The sequence below is a fragment of the Medicago sativa genome, chromosome 5, assembly GCF_051527215.1.
Source record: "Medicago sativa cultivar Bolivia chromosome 5, Bolivia_mono, whole genome shotgun sequence".
Taxonomy (NCBI): Eukaryota; Viridiplantae; Streptophyta; class Magnoliopsida; order Fabales; family Fabaceae; genus Medicago; species Medicago sativa.
The window spans coordinates 26715778-26736226 of NC_140753.1; the positions used below are offsets into that span (position 1 = coordinate 26715778).

Sequence of the window (20449 nt, forward strand, 5' to 3'; positions counted from 1 at the left end):
CGAAGGAAGAATTAAATGGGAGGTTCGAGACAAACATCATAAACATCTGGTCGTCGAATCCAAGTTGGGTGGTTGAAATGGAGGAGTGCCTCAGATGTTTTATGTAATGTGAAAGTATCACTCAAGTTGAAGGAAAAATCTTATCAACATCAATAAGACCGATGATGTTGTATTGAACAGAGTGTTGAATGGTATAGCACGACCATACGTTCAACGTATCAGATATGAGGATGTTGCGTTGGATGTTTGGTTGTAAGAATATACGATATAGAATTAGAAATGATAACATTATAGAGAGTTGAGGTAGCATCTATTGTAGAAAAGATTGTAGAAACTTGACTTAAGTGGTTTTGGCATGTTGAAAGAAGACATGTGAATTTTGTAGTAAAGAGAATGGATCAAATGGGATGAGTCAAATCACTATATGTGGGGGAAGACTTAGAAAAACTATAAGAGAAACTATTAAAAAGGATATAGAGATTAATGAATTGGAGAAAGACATGATTTTTGATAGAACATTTTGATGTGATTGATTCATGTAACTGACCCCACTTAATGGAATAAGGCTTGGTCGTTGTCATTTTGTTTGGGGTTTCTAATACTTGTTCAAGTTGCATTTTTTTCAGTAGAAAATATATATAGGGTAATGCTAATGCACACCTACTTGGATTTTAAAAGGTGTGCATTAGCATCATACAGCTTTTTACTTTGGACAAAAAGTACCATTTCTCTTTCTTCAATTGTCATTAAAAGCATATGTCTCTTAAAGTAATTTTGTCATTCTTCTTACTCAGTAGTTTCTCTCTCTTGCTGTAAAACAATCATGTTACGTTGTAGTAGGGGTGGACAGCGGACGGTTTCGGGTGGTTTACGGGTTCAAAAGCTGGAACCGATTCAACCGACGGTTGCAATATAACCATCCGCTCTCGTCCAACACAATGTTCGGTTTTAACGATTGCGGTTTCAGCGGGTTTGGCGGATGATCGGCCGGATTATAGCGGTTTGGCATCAAACAAATTTTTACAGAAAAACTTCACAAATCCAGAACTTAACAAATGAAAAAAAGGTAAAAGTCGGTCAGATCAATATTGTTGAAGAAGATGACAGAAGTGATAAGATCTATCTAAGCTGAGAATGAAAAAAAATCAAAGAAAGATGAAGAATGGCAAGAGATCTGGCTTGTAACATTCTCTCTTCTTCGATCATGTGTTGCTACAACGTGAAGAGAAAGAAATTTTATGGAAAAAAATCAATTTATACGTGAAGAAGTGTTTTTCCTGGTTGTATGTAAGCTGGTTTTGGTTTTGAAGAGAGAGAAAATTAATGGTTTTGTTTGATGGTTTTGTTCAATGGTATTGAAAGTGGTTTCCTATTTTCAAGGACATTAATTCTTTATTGCATGCTTAGTCAAATCATATGCTCCCTTGTCCCTTCTATGTCTTTCGGTCGGGTTTCGGTTACCCGTGGGTTTGAGGTGGTCATCCGAACTCGACCAACCTTACCCATTCTAAACCGATTCCTCAACCCACCGACCCGCCAAACCCGGTTCACCCGATCCGTTTGTCTTTTTTGCTCACGGGCCGGCCGGTTTTGGACGGGTCGGCCCAATCTGTCCACCCCTACGTTGTAGCACAGGGATAGAAGAAAACCTTCTACACCTAAAAAAAAAAAAACTTCTATTTTTATTTATGTTTTGATTAACCAACACCAAAATCTCTATTTCGATTGTCTTTTATTATGAACCACCTCTGTTGTTGGGAAGAAAAAAAAAACCAAACACCGTTGTCCATGATTTTTGATAGATACCTTAGTTCCCTCTTTGTTCATCAGCACAAGATTAACAATTTGTGTAAAAACTAAAGCTATTGAAATTCCAATGCCAAAAGGACAGACTTAACATATTCTTTTAATAGAAGACAAACTTAACATATAGTGGCACAACAAAATGTGTAGCTAGTAGAAGCAGAAATGTGATCGGAGTAGCTGTGAACATGTTTTGGAGAGAGAATATGATGCTAGTAGTCCAAACCTTCTTTACGGAAAACATGAAAAAATGGTGAAATTAATTGTATGTTTTCAAAAAAAACAAATGAAATTACTCTCTTACCCTTTAATTTTACTTATTTAAAAGGAAAAGAAATGGTTTTTAAGTCCAAAGCAAAAAGGTGTATGATGTCTAGGGACTATATATAATCCAAGTACTACCAAAACAATGAAAACCGAAAGCAAATGAAATCATCGTATTTTTTACGGATTAAAACCGATACAAATTTTTGTAGAGACCAACACCAAATAAAAGTGTACAAGGTAGAAACTAAAACATATGCACTTAGGTACTGTAAAGTTAGAGAAGCTATATAGCAGAGGCAGATTTATATACAAGAAAATACAAGAGTAAACCAATTTAAATGTCTCACTGCTTAGTACCGCGGTTACCCAAATCATTTGCAGCTTGAGCGGCTCGGGTTAGAGCACCAGACATCCACAAGGCTCCCTTTGAAAAATAGCTACTATTTACCACTGAGTTCGCAGCTGCTGCTACTGTTCTTCCGGTTGCGGATGCAGCTGCTATTGTTGTTCCAGAGACATTATACTTCTGATCGACAGACTTAACAACTTCATAACCAGCAGATAGCTTATCAGTAAGGCCAATTTTCTGGCTCAATTCCGAAACCTTGGCTGTTGCAGTGGCAGAAACCCGATGTGACTCGTCAAAGTCTTTAGCCTTAGATAATGCATCCTTACTAAGGACATATCCCTTTGCTAGCATGGTCTTAACGACTTCTTGAGTCATAGCAACTGCTTCTCCAGCAGAGGAAACAAATTGACTGCTATGTTGAGTCTGATGTTGTGTCTGAAATTGCCCATGTAAAATAATTGAATGCCAAACCATGACCAGAAAGCCATAATCATTAGCAACATAGAAAGAAAATAATAAAAAAAAAAAAAAAATACATTATAAGCATTCTCCTCCTCGTGGCTATAGGAGGGCCTGTTCCAAAAATCATGTTCTTCATACTGCCCCCAGCGAGTTATGCAGACACGTTGATCTAAAATAGTGGCTCCCTAAGAGAACAAATTAAATTATGAAGAAAGCAATAAATAACATAATATAATCCACATAGCATGGCTTCTGGACAGAACATATCAATATATAAGTATTCTGGACAGAGATGGATAAATACTCACACTGAGTAAACATGCAGTGTCTTGAGAATACGCATCTTTAAAGGTCACATAAGCAGTACAAGCATAATCACCAGACCTGCCACAAGAAAATAACCAAGTATCATATCAAATTCCTAAATACTATGCCAAAAATGAATCATATCTCAAAAACAAAAATATGACAATATTCAATACTACAGGTAATTTCAATTCACCTACCCAACAGATATTATTAACAATTCCGCATCAATGATCAATGTATCTTGATTTTCAAAAAAAAAAAAATGATCAATGTATCTTGTACAAGTGGGAAAGTTAAAATAATCCCTTCAGCGATGCTTAATTCTAACAGACTTCATATCATATTTTAATACACAAAGTACTTACAATCAACTTCAAAATGTCTCATGGAGTTTGTTTACAGGTTAAAAATTATACACCACATTTCGGTAAGCTAAGCAGCAAAATGCAAAAACAGAAAAAAGGAAAAAACAACAATAAAATTAGGTTCAAGTCTCAAGAATCAATTAGTCAATACAGTGTCTCCTAATTTGCATGTTGGTCCTAGTTAGTGAATAGGTTAGTCAGTGGGTGTGTTGGGAGGTAGGCAGACCCTCAAATTGCTGCCAATGTTAGTAATCAAAGGGGTTCCTTCCCCATTTTTAAGCAAGAATATAACAGTTGGTTCTATCATGGTTCCTATATTTAAACTCATTTCACTTTTACTCTCCATAGTCCTTACTCATTAAGATATTGGTTAGTGATGACCACGAGCCCACATCCACACTATGAACTGATCAACTCTAATGAAACCAATATGAAAATTTTGGTTTCACTTATTTGTTTGATTCAGTTTTTATAATGTCTAGCCTGATGTGTTTGGCTAAGTATCAAGTTAAACAAACTGAGCCCCCTGAATCAAACCAATTGATGTTAGGCATAAGCTCCTTGTGTTTCATTCTCTCAACTCACTGTTCCACCATTCTAGAGCACAACTACACACACACACACAATCACACAGCTTTGCTTTGCCTCTTCATCTTGAGATTTCACCCACCTAAGATTTCCCTTACCCTTGCAACTTTCCATCAGCAGCTGCACAATGGTAGCCATGATATGTGCTCAACTGTTCATTTCCTTGTGTTTTGTTCCTATACATTATCTAATTCTACCTATTATCATTCTGTGTACACCATATTAGTGTAGCAATTTAGTTTGTGGAAAGAAATGAAACAAGTAGTCTCACCGGGTGATCTTAAAGACACAATGAAACTTTTCTTGTTTTTTCCTCTCTCACAATACATTAATGCAGTCAATGTGCATATTTCAATTCAAACCGCAGTGATTGCGCTTAGATATATGAAAGAAAGGATGGACAGTTATTTTCAGGTAATTCCAACCTGAATGCAACATTTGAGTCCTCTCTAGTCTCTAGCACCTTACAAGGGAACGTAAACTGAGCTTTTTATTATATTTTCTGGCCTAGATGTCCAATATGTATGGTTATAGCCTTAGAATAAAAATCAATCATCTACGTAAAACTCCAATTCTCTTTGGTGTTTATTGTCTTGGGCTCGTAACTGGTTCTAAGCTTTTAACTGGTTAGCTGGGAATTCACCGAATAACTCACCCCTTTCTTGTGTCATCTTATGCACCCTTTCCACAGAATGGATGGCATCCCTCTCTTTTCTGAGTTACAACTTCGGTTCCTTTCACTCTTAAACTCCTCTATATATTCTTTCATTCAGCCTAACTAACTCTAATAAAAGTCAGCTACACTTTCTTCTATCTACAACTTTCCCTTAACTGTGTCATAGATTATTTTTCCTTAACTTCTCTATCATGTTTCCTCATGTAAACCCTCGTAAGTAAGGGTCTCAGTTTATCACCATGCCACTCAAATTTGGGACCAAGATTCCTTTTCAACCTAAACCAATCGTCCCTGTTGCTAGTGGTCACGCCCAGCACCGATCCATAACTCTCAGCGTTATAGCACTACTACGACCTCTATCTGACAATAGCGATTTGATTAAATTTTGCTACCGCTATAGCCACTATTTAACAACACCGCTCAATCCTTGATTACCATGAATATTCAGTTACTAGCTAGTACAACATTGGTCCCTCATTAATTGAAGGAAGATTCATCCGCATCTGATCGCAAGTTCTCACAACATCAAGAATCATGTAAAAACCTTAACCGCGATTTAAAACCTTGGCGATGAAATATAATTCGTGAACAATTCAATTCAATAATCTCTAGTTTACTTCAATATATTACTAAACCTAGTTAGTTACCATACTCAAAGTTACTAACTGAATCAGTTATAATTAGTATAATAATCAATTAATTAAACCATTAATTTTACAGTTAACTGAAATCCAAGATTACATAAATAAATCTTACCTAATCTAAGAAAGATTAAAAGAACAGAATCAATAATTAATAATTACCTAATTTATAACACATGATTTAAAATAATTATTATAATATTTACCTGATAATTTCAACATGTTGAATAGCACCAGAGAAAGCGAAAAATTCATAGACATCTTTATCAGTAGCATTAGGTGAAAGACCAGTAACTTCAACAGCGTAACCATCACCACCAGAATTCATGGTTTTCACTGAAATAAATAATTAATTAAAAAAAGATGAGTGAATTTGAGAATCGATTATTGGAATAAGCTAGGTTAGGAATTAGATGCATGTACCAGTTTTGAGATTGAAGAAAACGATGGAACTAACTGGAACGAATAGAGAGGAGACTCTTTTTCAGCGTTTGTTGACAGTTTCTGAAGAAAGATATGAAACTGTTGAAACTATTGTTGACTTTTAATAGCTATATGAAATTTGTTTTTCTTTTTTACAACAAAAATTTCCTAAACACACGGAAAATACTAAAATACCCCAGCGGTGGTTAACTACCACTTTAGCGGTAGTTGACTACTGTTTCATACCAAAACAGAAACCCGTGCATTCTGTTTTGTAATTCCAAGCCATTTTCAGCTAACCTGTAATTTCAAACGGCAATTCTAGATGAAATTAAACCAATACAACAACATTCAGCAATCATAAACAACAACATTACATAATTTATCAATGATTTTGTAACCAGGCCCAGCCCTGAGGGGGTGCAAACAACTCAACAGAGCTGGGCCTCCCTCAGCCATGGGCCTCAAAAAAAAAATTAATATCCCCTAGTACTACTGCCCTCCAATTTTTTTTAATACCCACAGCCATTTTCTATCCCCTTGTTTTAGCATTTTAGGCCTATTAGAATTAGGTTCTTTTGCTTTTGGTGTTAGGTGGGAGGTTCCTCATGTATACGGTAGTCATTTTCACCTTTGGGTGTACCACATATATACGACACCTTATATTTATCTTTTAAAAAATATAAATAGAACATTGCTCTTTTAAAAAAAAAGGTTAATTAAGTTTTTAGTCCCTATAAATATTCACAGTTTTGTTTTTAATCCTTACAAAATAAAATCACACTTTTTAGTCCCTTTGACATTTTCCTTAAGCATTTTAGGGACTAAAAATGCTGATGGAAAAATTTTATAGGGACTAAAAATGTTGATGGAAAATTTTATAGGGACTAAAAATGTTGATGAAAAATTTTATAGGGACTAAAAAGTGTGATTTTATTTTGTAGGGACTAAAAACAAAATTCTGAATATTTATAGGGATGATATGGCCAAACCGCAAGTGCACGGCCTATCGAAGTAATAGTAGTAAGAAAGAGTATCGTTCCGCTAGGGAATTGTGAATTCAATCAACTTTTAGAGAATGATTAGAAGAGAAGAAAGCTTATAAAAAAGGGTTTAATTGCTGAAGGTAAATAACAATAATAATAAAAGAGCCTTGGGATTATTGGTTTGTCATAATAACAAATCTTTCACTAGACAAGACTTTAACTTCTAATTCCATGGTTTACACCGTAATTTCTTAAGACCGGTTTCCCTTTAACCCTTCACCTTTCCGATGAAAGTCCGGTGAGAGTTTACTTCTAGTAACCAAGCCTATTTCGCTGACTTGATTACTAGAAGATGCTTATAAGGATTGAAACTACATGTGTCTCAATAATTGCAAGGACTATTTCACTGTCTTGCAATTATTGTCTAGATTCACTTGTTCCAACATCAAAGCTCCGCTCTCGCTTTATGAATTGATGTTTGGGATAATGGATTAACAATTATCAAACCCTCCGCTTTCGCTTCCACAGTTTGATAATTGTTAATTCATGTTAAAACGGTGAATCTAAATTAGAAAGTACGGCTACATAGAATTAGGGTTAAAGCTTGGTTTGTTAGGATTATGTCATTAGACTTTTCCAACAATCCCAAGACAAAGAAGTCTACTCACTAACGTTCATTGTAGACATGGGGGAAGAAGAGAGAAAACAGTAATAACAATAATATAAAAGTGAACTTTTATTCCAAGAACAAAAGATGAATGTTTATGATGGAGTGCTACTCTATTTATAGCTTTACAATTGACTTAAAATCTAAGCAACTATAAGGGCAAAGCAGTAAAACTACAACAGAGTAACTTGGGCTTGAAGAAAAGCAGCAAAAGAGTATCTTGGAGGGTGGCACGGCCGTGCCACATGTTGGCACGGGCCGTGCCAAGCTTCTGACTTGGTAGAGACATATTTTTGTCTCGTATCTTCGTATTCTTGTACTGTATTTGCTCCAGTCCTCTTTCTTTTGCTCCAAGACACCTTCCACCATATATTCGTTCCTAAAATAAAATAAAAAGCAATTTAAAGTAAAATATTCAAAAAGGAAATAAATATGCAATAAAATAAAATCAAATCTAAATAAAAACTAAACTAAATAAAGCGTTAAAATAGACTAATTTATGACTCATCAAACTCCCCCACACTTGAATCTTTGCTTGTCCTCAAGCAAAAGGAAATAGACATAGCAGCAACAAAAGATTTATTCATGGCAATATTAAGAACACATGTCTCAAAAGAAAGGCTTCGCTTCAAGAACACTAATTACAATTTCAAATACTTCTCATGAACCTATTCTACCCAACATCAAGTCTCAAGTGAGTGTGTGTGTGTGCAGTCCAACCCTTTTCTTGCTCCTGTATAAGACATATATTATGAGGAATAGGTTCTATCCTTAATGCTAAAGTAACCGAGAAAAGTCCTTTCTTCATTTCATATAAGAGTGATGGGAATTTAAGTTAAAATCAGATTAGATTAACAATTAAGCACAAGGGGCTGCAGATGCTTAGGGGCTATCTATCCTCGTAGAAAGTCTTCTCGGATGTAATTGTCATTTCCCCCTAGATTCAAAATCACCCTAAGCAATGCTGCAAAATTATTATTTGTTTCATCTCCGCGTAGGAAGTCTTTTTGGATGTAATTGTCCTTTCCCCCTAGCATTGATGAATTTGTTTCACTTTAGGTTCAAATTAGGGAGTCACCACCACAATTAGGAAGTTAGGGATTGTCCTTTCCCCCACATGTTGGTGTCATTCTCCCGCCCCATTTTAACTTTAACAATTAAGGATATAACAATTAGGAACATAGATTAATTTCCCACACAAACTTATACTACTTTTACTCTTAAGACTTTAAAGGGTCTAAGTTAACACTAAAGCTAGAACGTGTTCCTTAAAATACCTATTCATACATTTGCTCAAGGATTGCAACCGGGTGCTTTTCTCATTGGAGAATTTCACAATAAAACATGATATGGGTATAGCAAGAACATAAGAAACACAAGAAACTACTTTCATGTACAAGAAGCAACCTTTAAAGAAGAGACAAAACAAAAAATTTTATGCCATATTTTACATTAAAAACAAGCTACTAGTCATGCCTTTCACTATAAAAACAAAACAAAAGAATAAAGTTCAAGGGAGTTTGGGAACACTACGACTCTAGACACTTTATTAGGCCCCCCCACACTTAGGAGAAGCATTGTCCTCAATGATTCAAAAAGAAAAAATTAAAGAAGAAGAAGAAGAGGAAGGAGAAGAAGAAGAAGAAGAAGAAGAAGAAGAAGAAGAAGAGAAGAAGAAGAAGAAGAAGAAGAAGAAGAAGAAGAAGAAGAAGAAGAAGAAGAAGAAGAAGAAGAAGAAGAAGAAGAAGAAGAAGAAGAAGAAGAAGAAGAAGAAGAAGAAGAAGAAGAAGAAGAAGAAGAAGAAGAAGAAGAAGAAGAAGAAGAAGAAGAAGAAGAAGAAGAAGAAGAAGAAGAAGAAGAAGAAGAAGAAGAAGAAGAAGAAGAAGAAGAAGAAGAAGAAGAAGAAGAAGAAGAAGAAGAAGAAGAAGAAGAAGAAGAAGAAGAAGAAGAAGAAGAAGAAGAAGAAGAAGAAGAAGAAGAAGAAGAAGAAGAAGAAGAAGAAGAAGAAGAAGAAGAAGAAGAAGAAGAAGAAGAAGAAGAAGAAGAAGAAGAAGAAGAAGAAGAAGAAGAAGAAGAAGAAGAAGAAGAAGAAGAAGAAGAAGAAGAAGAAGAAGAAGAAGAAGAAGAAGAAGAAGAAGAAGAAGAAGAAGAAGAAGAAGAAGAAGAAGAAGAAGAAGAAGAAGAAGAAGAAGAAGAAGAAGAAGAAGAAGAAGAAGAAGAAGAAGAAGAAGAAGAAGAAGAAGAAGAAGAAGAAGAAGAAGAAGAGAAGAAGAAGAAGAAGAAGAAGAAGAAGAAGAAGAAGAAGAAGTAGAAGAAGGGGAGGAAGAAGAAAGAGTAAAGGAAGAGGAAAGCTCACAATTTTATTGAAGTTCATAAAGTAGACCTTGGAGGTGAAGGTGTTGTATCATGTTCCGTAGCATTTGATTATTTTCTTCATGTATTCGATTGCCCCTTTGGACATTGTTTCTTAGCCCGGTCATTTCAACACATTGTCTTTGTTGCTCGGTGCTTATTCTTTGAACCTTGGTTTGCATCTAGGCCAACGTTCATCATTATAGCTTCCACCGGCTTCTTGTTCATGGTGCAAGTTTGCACCTACCTCCTCTTCATTACCATCATCATCACCATCATTATGTACCTGTGGGTTAGTATCAACATAAAGCAAATTTTCCACCACCTCCGGATTAGTTATGTCCGGATTAGATAGAATAATCAAACAATAAGCTCAAATGGTTCTCCATTTATATTGGTAATTGTGAGTAGGGTCATGGGTTCTAAGGAAGGACAAAGTAGTGAGAGTATATAAGTCTAGATAATAGTTCTCCTCTATCCTCTTGATCCCTTGATTCACACTCACCCCAAACTTCCTAGCAATAAAAGTGATGATTCCACCTACCATTATATCATCCTTATCATCTGGTTTCTTTTTAACAATTGAACCTAGATAAACAAGCAAATAATAGCAAATGGGAATAGAATGGTTATAAAGCATAGCCCACAACATAAATAGTTCATCAGTCATCATCATTCCTATCTCTTAGTCTATCCACAACATTAAAATCAGGGTATCTACAAGCAGAAATAAGTTTAGAGATAAGAGATGTATACCTACTCCTTTGCTTGTCATCTTTAAAATGGATGCCATGGTTGCGGAGTGTTGATTTCTTCCTCCCTGCATCATCATCTGAGCCAACAATCTTCTTTCCTAAAAAAAAACTTTTTTTTTCTAATTTTTTTTTTAAAAAAAAAACTTTTTTTTTTCTTGGGCACGGCCGTGCCACCTTAGGCACGGGCCGTGCCACCTTAGGCACGGGCCGTGCCTAGCCTCTGGACCTTAGGCACAAATTTTTTTATTTTTTATTTTTTTTTTAAATTTTTTTTTTCAAATTTTTTTTTTCTTCAAATTGTTTTTTCTCATTGGATCATCTTGGACAAGTACCTACAAATTAAAATAACACAAAACAAACAAAAATAAAGCAATTAAATTCATGGGTTGCCTCCCACGAAGCGCTCGTTTAGAGTCATTAGCTTGACGGTTAGAAAGTGGTTCATCTATCCTATACCCAATCTCTCAGAAAGGGACAATGGCATCAAACTAACATTCTCTCCCAAATCACACATGACTTTTTCTATAGTTTCAGATCCTATGACACATGGTAGGGAAAAGCTTCCTAGATTCTTAAGTTTAGGTGGCAATTTGTTTGGAAATATTTCAATAAATTTTCTAAACTGCTCATCTAACTTGGACTCATCAAACCTCTGTGTTAATGGATTTTCATGCTTATGAGATGGTGAAACAAGTGGCTTTTCATTCTCTCCTATGGCTTTCTCACTTTGAGGCTCATCACACCCTATCTCTCCTTCATTGTTCTTAAGGTCCTCTAATTGTTTACCATCCCTAAGAGTTATATCACTTATATGGTTTTTGGGGTTGGTTTCGGTTTGGTCTAGGAGGACTTCGGAGGATTGAGAGGAAGTAGCCACCTGTTGGGGAACTTGAGAAGTTTGAGTCTCAAGCCTCTGACTGTGAGTAACTATGGAGTCTTCTTTTGATGTAAGTTTGGCAAGAGAGTCCTTCAAAAATTCAGTTTGATTTTTAAGCTCTTGGAGCTGCTCGGATTGATTTATACAATGATTTTCTAAAAAAAATTCCAAGCTGGATTTTTGAGGGACTCTTTGGTTGTTTGCATAACTGGGTGATGTTGTTTGTTGTCCAAAAAGATTTTGAGGGGTTTGAAAAAAAATTTGATTGTTTCTAAACCCTTGATTATATTGAGCATAGTTTACTTGCTCAGGACTTCTAACAACACTACCTAGTTGGCAACCAATGCCAATATGGCCAAATACACCACAAATTTCACAAAAAGGAGATGCAGAAGAAGAAGAAGAAGAGATGGCACTAACATTTATTTTTTCAAATTTTTGGGTTAATGCATCAATCTTAACGGTAAGGTGATCATAGTTAGAGACTTCATAAATACCTGCCTCCTTTTTAGAGGGTGAAGAATTAGTGATGGCTCTCTCGTCGGTCCACTTGTAATGATTTTGAGCCATGTCTTCAATCAAGGTGTATGCTTCTGTGTAATTCTTGTTCATTAAAGCTCCACCTGCAGCTGCATCAACATAAATTTTTTTGGTATATAAAAGACCATTATAAAAAATGTGAATAATAAGCCAATTCTTTAAACCATGATGGGGACAAAGTCTAAGCATTTCTTTGAAGGGCTCCCACGCATCGTAAAGAGATTCACCATCTTTTTGAGTGAATTGTGTGATTTGAATCTTTAATTGGACGGTTTTAAAATAGGGAAAGAATTGGGCAAGAAAAACTTGCCTCATTTGTTGCCATGAAAAGATAGAACCAATTTCCAATGAATGAAACCAAGCACTAGCTCTACCCCCTAAGGAGAAAGGAAAGAGGTGCAGCCTTAAGGCCTCTTGGTTTGCATTCAAGGTTCCACTGAGTCTTAAAAAGGTTGAAATATGAAAATTCGGATCCTCAGTGGGTGATCCGAAAAATTGATTTTGCTGCACTAGGTGAACAAGTGCAGGTTCTATTTCAAAATTATCCTCAACCGTTGGGTACACAATAGCATCATATGACTCATTTGAAGATGGGATTGCATACTCTTTGAGAGAGCGTTCCTTAGTCATATCGTTATTATCTTCCCAAGAAGTTAAAGGAAAAAGAAGAAATAGAAAAATATATATATATATATATATATATATATATATATATTTTTTTGGATAGAACTACTATAAAAAGAAAAAAAAATATAAAATAAAATAGAATAAAATAAAGCAAAAGATTTTTTTTTTTTTAGAAAGAAATATATAAAATAAAATAAAATCAAGCAAAAGATTTTTTTTTTTTTTTGGTCTAACCACTATTAAAAAGTTAATCAAATTACAACAACTCCCAGGCAACGGCGCCAAAAACTTGATATGGCCAAACCGCAAGTGCACGGCCTATCGAAGTAATAGTAGTAAGAAAGAGTATCGTTCCGCTAGGGAGTTGTGAATTCAATCAACTTTTAGAGAATGATTAGAAGAGAAGAAAGCTTATAAAAAAGGGTTTAATTGCTGAAGGTAAATAACAATAATAATAAAAGAGCCTTGGGATTATTGGTTTGTCATAATAACAAATCTTTCACTAGACAAGACTTTAACTTCTAATTCCAAGGTTTACACCGTAATTTCTTAAGACCGGTTTCCCTTTAGCCCCTCACCTTTCCGATGAAAGTCCGGTGAGAGTTTACTTCTAGTAACCAAGCCTATTTCGCTGACTTGATTACTAGAAGATGCTTATAAGGATTGAAACTACCTGTGTCTCAATAATTGCAAGGACTATTTCACTGTCTTGCAATTATTGTCTAGATTCACTTGTTCCAACATCAAAGCTCCGCTCTCGCTTTATGAATTAATGTTTGGGATAATGGATTAACAATTATCAAACCCTCCGCTTTCGCTTCCACAGTTTGATAATTGTTAATTCATGTTAAAACGGTGAATCTAAATTAGAAAGTACGGCTACATAGAATTAGGGTTAAAGCTTGGTTTGTTAGGATTATGTCATTAGACTTTTCCAACAATCCCAAGACAAAGAAGTCTACTCACTAACGTTCATTGTAGACATGGGGGAAGAAGAGAGAAAACAGTAATAACAATAATATAAAAGTGAACTTTTATTCCAAGAACAAAAGATGAATGTTTATGATGGAGTGCTACTCTATTTATAGCTTTACAATTGACTTAAAATCTAAGCAACTATAAGGGCAAAGCAGTAAAACTACAACAGAGTAACTTGAGCTTGAAGAAAAGCAGCAAAAGAGTATCCTGGAGGGTGGCACGGCCGTGCCACATGTTGGCACGGGCCGTGCCAAGCTTCTGACTTGGTAGAGACATATTTTTGTCTCGTATCTTCGTATTCTTGTACTGTATTTGCTCCAGTCCTCTTTCTTTTGCTCCAAGACACCTTCCACCATATATTCGTTCCTAAAATAAAATAAAAAGCAATTTAAAGTAAAATATTCAAAAAGGAAATAAATATGCAATAAAATAAAATCAAATCTAAATAAAACTAAACTAAATAAAGCATTAAAATAGACTAATTTATGACTCATCAAGGGACCATTTACTTAATTAACCCTAAAAAAAATACGTTTTTATTTTATCACTGACCTCTTTTTATTCCCAGAGTCGAGCCTCCGAATTCTTAGGGACGGCCCTGTCTGTAACATTACACAAATATGACAATACGTTAACGTTACATAAATGTTTGAAATTCGACAAAACTTCCACATTATGCAACACATTACAGTAAAATACAACAAATCTCTCATGAACATTCTACGCACCTGCAATTGGAACGAACAAATAGATATAACACATTATTTTCAACAAACCTAATAAACATAAATCATACGTCACTATCATACTCAATAAGCTTAGGATAATAAATCGTTTTCCACATATCTTCCTCTCCCGCCCCAAGATCATAATGCGGTTGTACAAATACATGCGATGTACTATGATCTTCACCACGAAACACAAAGTATTCGTTCAGTTGTGTCTTCAAGACATCCAAAGTGTCCGTCGGAGTTAAGAAAACTTTAATCGTCTTCTTGAAAGCGGAATATGCCACATGACCTTCAATTTGTGCATTTTGAGACATGTTGAACTTGACATAGTCGTGTACAATCTTCTTGTTGTCCTACTTTAATCTTCCCGCAAGAAGGTGCCCTCTTAAATATGGCAACATCTCATGGTTATGAACACCATTAAGAATAGCCAACTTCCAAGCATTTTCTTCCTTAACAACATATCCATGCACGTTGAACAAACACTCACATTTTCTTGATCTGGTAGCTACATGCTTCAATTTTTTCTTCGGTACTTTATGTTTGCCACTCCTTTCACAAACCAACTCTAAAATTGGATTCTTATTGCACAAGATCTTTTTATGACAACCATAAATCCAACCGCTTGTCGACGTACCCAACCGAGCAATTCATCTTTATCTTTCCATGTATCTCGGGTTGAAAAAAAGAGAGTTGTGTCCACTTCGTTGTCACGAAGATTGGACATATCGGAATTGACGAGAAAACACTCAACTTTCATGGGAGCTTCAACTTTAACGAGAGCTTCACCTTTCACGGAATCTTCAACCTTAGGTTGTTTGATCTCAACAAAATGATAGACAAAATCAGGTTTTCGATCAACCGAATCACCATCCACATTCTCAACCATAACTACAAATAAACAACATATATTTGCAAAATTATTTAATTAAAATCTATCTAATATAAAGTAAAAACAAAAATAAAATAGAAAACCAAACACTTAACTTTCATGGGAGCTTCAACTTTAACGAGAGCTTCACCTTTCACGGAAGCTTCAACCTTAGACGGTTTGATCTCGACAAAATGATAGACAAAATCAGGTTTTCGATCAACCGAATCGCCATCCACATTCTCAACCATAACTACAAATAAACAACATATAGTTGCAAAATTATTTAATTAAAATCTATCTAATATAAAGTAAAAACAAAAATAAAATAGAAAAACAAAAACAAAAACAAAATTTAGGTAGTAGCTATGGCCAAAATCACAAACTCTGAAAACTTAAAGTCCACAGCGGTAGTTAACTATCGTTTCCCTCAGCGGTAGTAAACTACTGCTACAATGTATGTAAGAAAACATTTCAAAAATGACAAAATATGCATAATTGTAAACGGGTTAAAATATGCATTACCTGTTTCTTGACGTCAAATCTGTGTAGAAAACTTCTAGCAATCCTTCTACAATGATTTGAGTGGAAAATTTGAATGAATTTTTTTGGAATTCGAGATTTTTTGAGTAATGGTGATGGAAGGTGATGGATGAATAGTAGCAGGTAGGGTGGAGTTGTACTGCATCTATGGGAAAGCCCGAAACGGTCGTTAACTACCGCTGGGCTGAACGGTAGTTAATTGCTGCTGGTTTTTTAAACCTGGGAGGTAGATAACTACCGCTAGGGGTATTTTTGTATTTTCAATGTGTGTTTAGGAAATTTTGTTGTCAAAAAAGCATTTTTCTAGCTATATTCATAGGTCAACTTCAAAGAGGGGGCTGGGTATTATAACTTTAATAGAGAAATTCTTTTTGGACCGATAATATCGTTGATTTATTGGATGAAAATTGCTCTTTAGACACTACGATAGTGTTAACCATTTACTCCTAACGAGAGTTAACTGATGCTCTCTCTCCTTTATGACAGTTAATTGTCGTTCGTTTGTGTACAAGAGTTAACGTTGTTGAAAATTTGGTGAACAACATAGTAGTACTAGTAATGAAATGATAAAATGAATATTTTCATCTTGAACGACATTTAAGTATCGTTGCCCAACTAATTAAAAATTTGCAACGACAATTAATTGTCGTAAACAAGCGAACAATGGTTAACTGTCGTAGAAGTGCGAATAATGTTAGCGACAATTTTGGGTTGTTTGAGAACAATTTTAGAAGTCTAAAGAACAATTTTCTTATTGGATTCTATAATATGAATCTTGCTTTTGTGCCATTTAAAATAATAAAAAAAAGTAAGTTAGTATCTATCATTTTAACATTCTTGAACATGGCTATCTTTTTTTTAAAAAGGTTTTTACACGTTTGAATTCTAGAATTTGAACATCAGCATATGTCTCATATTTGGAATCCAAACATATCATTTACATGTTTCGGATCCTTCTTGTGATGTAATACAATTTCATAATTTTTTCAATTTTTTACATGTAGGAGGGTCTTTAGATTCTGGAATCTGAACACGAAAAAAAATCATTTTTACATATCCAAATTTTAGAATATGATGAACAACTTTTTTATATGTTCCAAACTCTATTGTAACAAAGTGCTTCCCATCAGTTCACCATTTGTAATGATGTTAGATAATATTTTCGAAAACTAAATCATGGTCCAAACCATTTCATTATAACAATCAAAAAGAAATAATAGAGGCAAGTGAAAAATCTAAACAATGAGTTGATGCAATTGTAATCACATCCACTTCTAAATGTGTTACCTCTTGTTATATACATCAGTTCACACTGGTATTTTCTTGCATTAGTTCACATTTTTTAATTATAGAAATGACCAAGAATCCAATTATATAAATGCACAAATTGAAGAACATAACTCGATCACGGTGATGGAATAAGATCATGAGCCATAGAGTAATCAAACACCAAATTCGTTTGTCATCACACAGACCACCACAATATGCCTTCATCCCACACTGAGTACTAATGGAAAGTGGAAACCATTTTAAAGCAACTTCTCTATGTGGAAAAGTCCTGAAAAATTAGTCATGGTTTAATCGTAGTTAGTTAAAATGAGCGTGGTTAATTATTTCCAAATTCTACAATCCAAAACTAAACATGTTTCCAATTATAGAATTTGAATGGGTAATTTGCGAAAGTCGTAGGGGTGCTGGAGAGGCATGGGGTGGGAAAAGAATTTCACTTTGAACTTTTGTTAGATAACGACTTTCAGTATGCCCATCATAGGTTTTCTATGAAGAATTTTACTCTTCTCCCTTTCCATTTTGTTCATTACCACCCCAAACTTCCAAAATTAACCCCAGCACACACCGACCTACAACGCGTTTGTTTCAGGTCTGCTAACAGAACAACAATTCCTCGCAGAATTGCTGTTTTTTTAAGCACCTAAACATCTAAATATGTATTTTTCACAATACCAATCATCGAATACTACATTCATTCACCACATTCATTCTTCCGATCATTCAATCAAATTGTTCATTCAATCAAAACCAAAATAAAAAATAATTCCAAAATAACGCAAAATCAAAATCATTTCCAAAGTAACGCAAATATCATAGATAAAAATGCGAATATGCAAATGTAATTAATTTACATCAAGATCCAAAATGTAGCAAAAAATGTAATAAAAAACTAAAAATATACAATAAAAAACACACTAAAAAACGATCAACCATTATCCCTCTTCCTCCGGACAATCTCTAGCTCGGTCATTGGCTGCATCTTCTCTTGGATCCTCATAAACATATTGTGATAGTATGAATGTGGTTCGCCTTCACACAACGCCTCCTCCGCAATGATGTAGATGTTCCGCATAACCTGGAGTGGGTCGGGGCGCTCTCTCGCATACTCCTCCTTAATAATAACCTCCTGATTAGGAGGCCTAGGAGGTGGCTCTCAACAAACTCAGCTGGATGGCTCATGAGTAGATCAGAGACAAGGTAGAACCAATAAGTGTATCACCATGTAGTCTGCCACAAATCCCTTGCCGGTCCTCTTGGAAATTTTGTTGAGGCAATTTTGTTATTTTTTTTGAATGATTATCAAATATCAGAATAGAACACTTGGTGCAAGTCCTTTTGAAAACACAAATGGAAGAAAGAAAAGAAGAAAAAAAGAAAGAAAGCATTATAGGTTGAAAACCTGCAAGGGAGTTGTTCTGAACAAAGATTATTGCAGCATGAAAGAACATTGTCTTGCCATGAAATTAAACTTTTTAAAAGTATGGAGTCACGATTTGAGATGAAGTTTCACGATTTTTCTCTAAAAAATAATAATAAGGGAATTGCTATTTGAAGCGACAACACAATTCAAGAATCACTCACGAAAGAATAGGAACCGTTAGATTTGACATTGAATTGAATACATGGGTGGGTCATGATAAAAAAGGGGTCCTACAACAAATATAATTGTGCGTGTCGTGATATCTCGTGAGAGAGATTGTCGCGACAAGAAGCATTATGCTAATAATACTACCCCGTTCTACCCTTTTGAGCCGAAAAAAACAGTTTTTTTTCTTTTCTTTCAGTAACCCCAAGCAAGAAAAAATCCTACATTAGGAGTTATTATATAATGCTTGCATCAGTTTTGAATTATTCATGATGTCGAAAAAATTGAAAAAAAATAACAAAATCAATCAAAATCCATGGGATAAAACAATTGGAGGAAAAGCAACAAAAGAATATACAATAAACTTTCACATTTATACAGCATGAATAGGGCATTTGATATAAAAAGACTATTTATCCTACTTCCTTTCAAAAAAAGAAAAAAAAAATCATACTTGAACCTTACATACTTATTTGACCCCGATATACCCTTTTTTAATAACCCCTACACCATTAGCAATGTTAAAACCCTAAAAAGTCCATTTCAGTCAGTGATCAATTGCTTTTTAATTTTTACTTTAATTTTGAGACAAGTAATATTCTTCATTTGCAATATGCTAAAAAACAAAAAGGAAAATAAATCATTAAGGTTTGCACGCCAAAAGTACAAAAATTGGCCATTCTTAATCAATTATTTCATATTTACATTGTTGCATCGTCATTATGCAACATGTTTAAGCTTGAGTTTGCATTATCCTAAGTTCAAATGTTTGTTTACAAATTGAAATTACCAAGAATGTGATCACGTAAATAATTCATTCCTTCCACAAAAAGCATCATTTTCCCTAAACAAGGTTGCTGCATCATTTTATTTTTTTAAATGAACAATATCTATGAACAAAAACAATAGCTCATGTGTGCTGTATGAGATTTTGCATCATACATGATCGTAAATCATAAGTCCATGCATGCACTTTGCACCAATCATGTTTGCATCACTATAACATCAAACATACATATCACTATTGGAGTAGTATACACAACAATTGTTTACAATTTAGTACCATCGGTTGGCCTAAATGAGACTATTTTCCCATCAAGATAAATCCAATCAATTTGGGACATGTCAAGAGTAATAGTAATTGTGTCTTGCAAATTAATTGACAATTTTTATCCTATAATATGAAATTCAGAGACAATCATTTAATTTTTCACCAGTCTATGCATCAATATGAAATTCAGAGACAATCATTTATATTCTTGTCTATTTAGATGCAATTTCTTGTTAACTTGAAGTACAGAAGTTGGGCCATTATATTTACTAAGGGAAATGTTAACTTGTGCCCTTAAGGCACAAGTTTAGAAGCCAAATGTAGAAACTTATTTTTGAAGATCGTGCATTCAATGTCTTGAAAAGTTAAAAACTTATTTTTTTCAATACAACACACATGTTTTAATTCTTTTTTTAGATCCTTAACTTGTGCCCTAAGGGCACAAGTTAACATGACCCATTTACTAATCTTTTACGATGATGATATGAAAACATTTGTTATTCTTATTTTCTGGTAAAACATAATTAAATAGGACAAACTATCCTAATTTTAATTTGTCTTATTTATCAAAGGTTTTCCCAAAATAATAATTTTTACATTTGTCATCACTTTTAATTTGCTCTTAAGGTCCATTAAAAAAAATAAAAAAATAGAAATAAATTAATTGAGCCCACTAGGTTTGAGGTCCATATTTACACATGTCCATTTATATA

The 20449-nt window shown here is 34.5% G+C and overlaps 1 protein-coding gene and 1 pseudogene across 1 annotated transcript; one reads left to right on the forward strand and one right to left on the reverse strand.

Moving 5' to 3' along the window:
• Positions 1-2213: 2213 nt before the first annotated feature.
• Positions 2214-5982, reverse strand: LOC146921406 (RNA-binding (RRM/RBD/RNP motifs) family protein). The gene is made up of 5 exons (XM_085714841.1): positions 5884-5982; positions 5667-5796; positions 3190-3265; positions 2956-3066; positions 2214-2854 (listed from the first exon to the last, which is right to left on the reverse strand). The coding sequence occupies exons 2-5, from the start codon at positions 5786-5788 to the stop codon at positions 2414-2416; spliced, it is 750 nt and encodes a 249-aa protein (XP_085570967.1). The 5' UTR covers positions 5789-5796; positions 5884-5982; the 3' UTR covers positions 2214-2413.
• Positions 5983-12220: 6238 nt separating this feature from the next.
• LOC146921407 (small nucleolar RNA R71) lies at positions 12221-12320 on the forward strand (annotated as a pseudogene).
• Positions 12321-20449: the final 8129 nt, after the last annotated feature.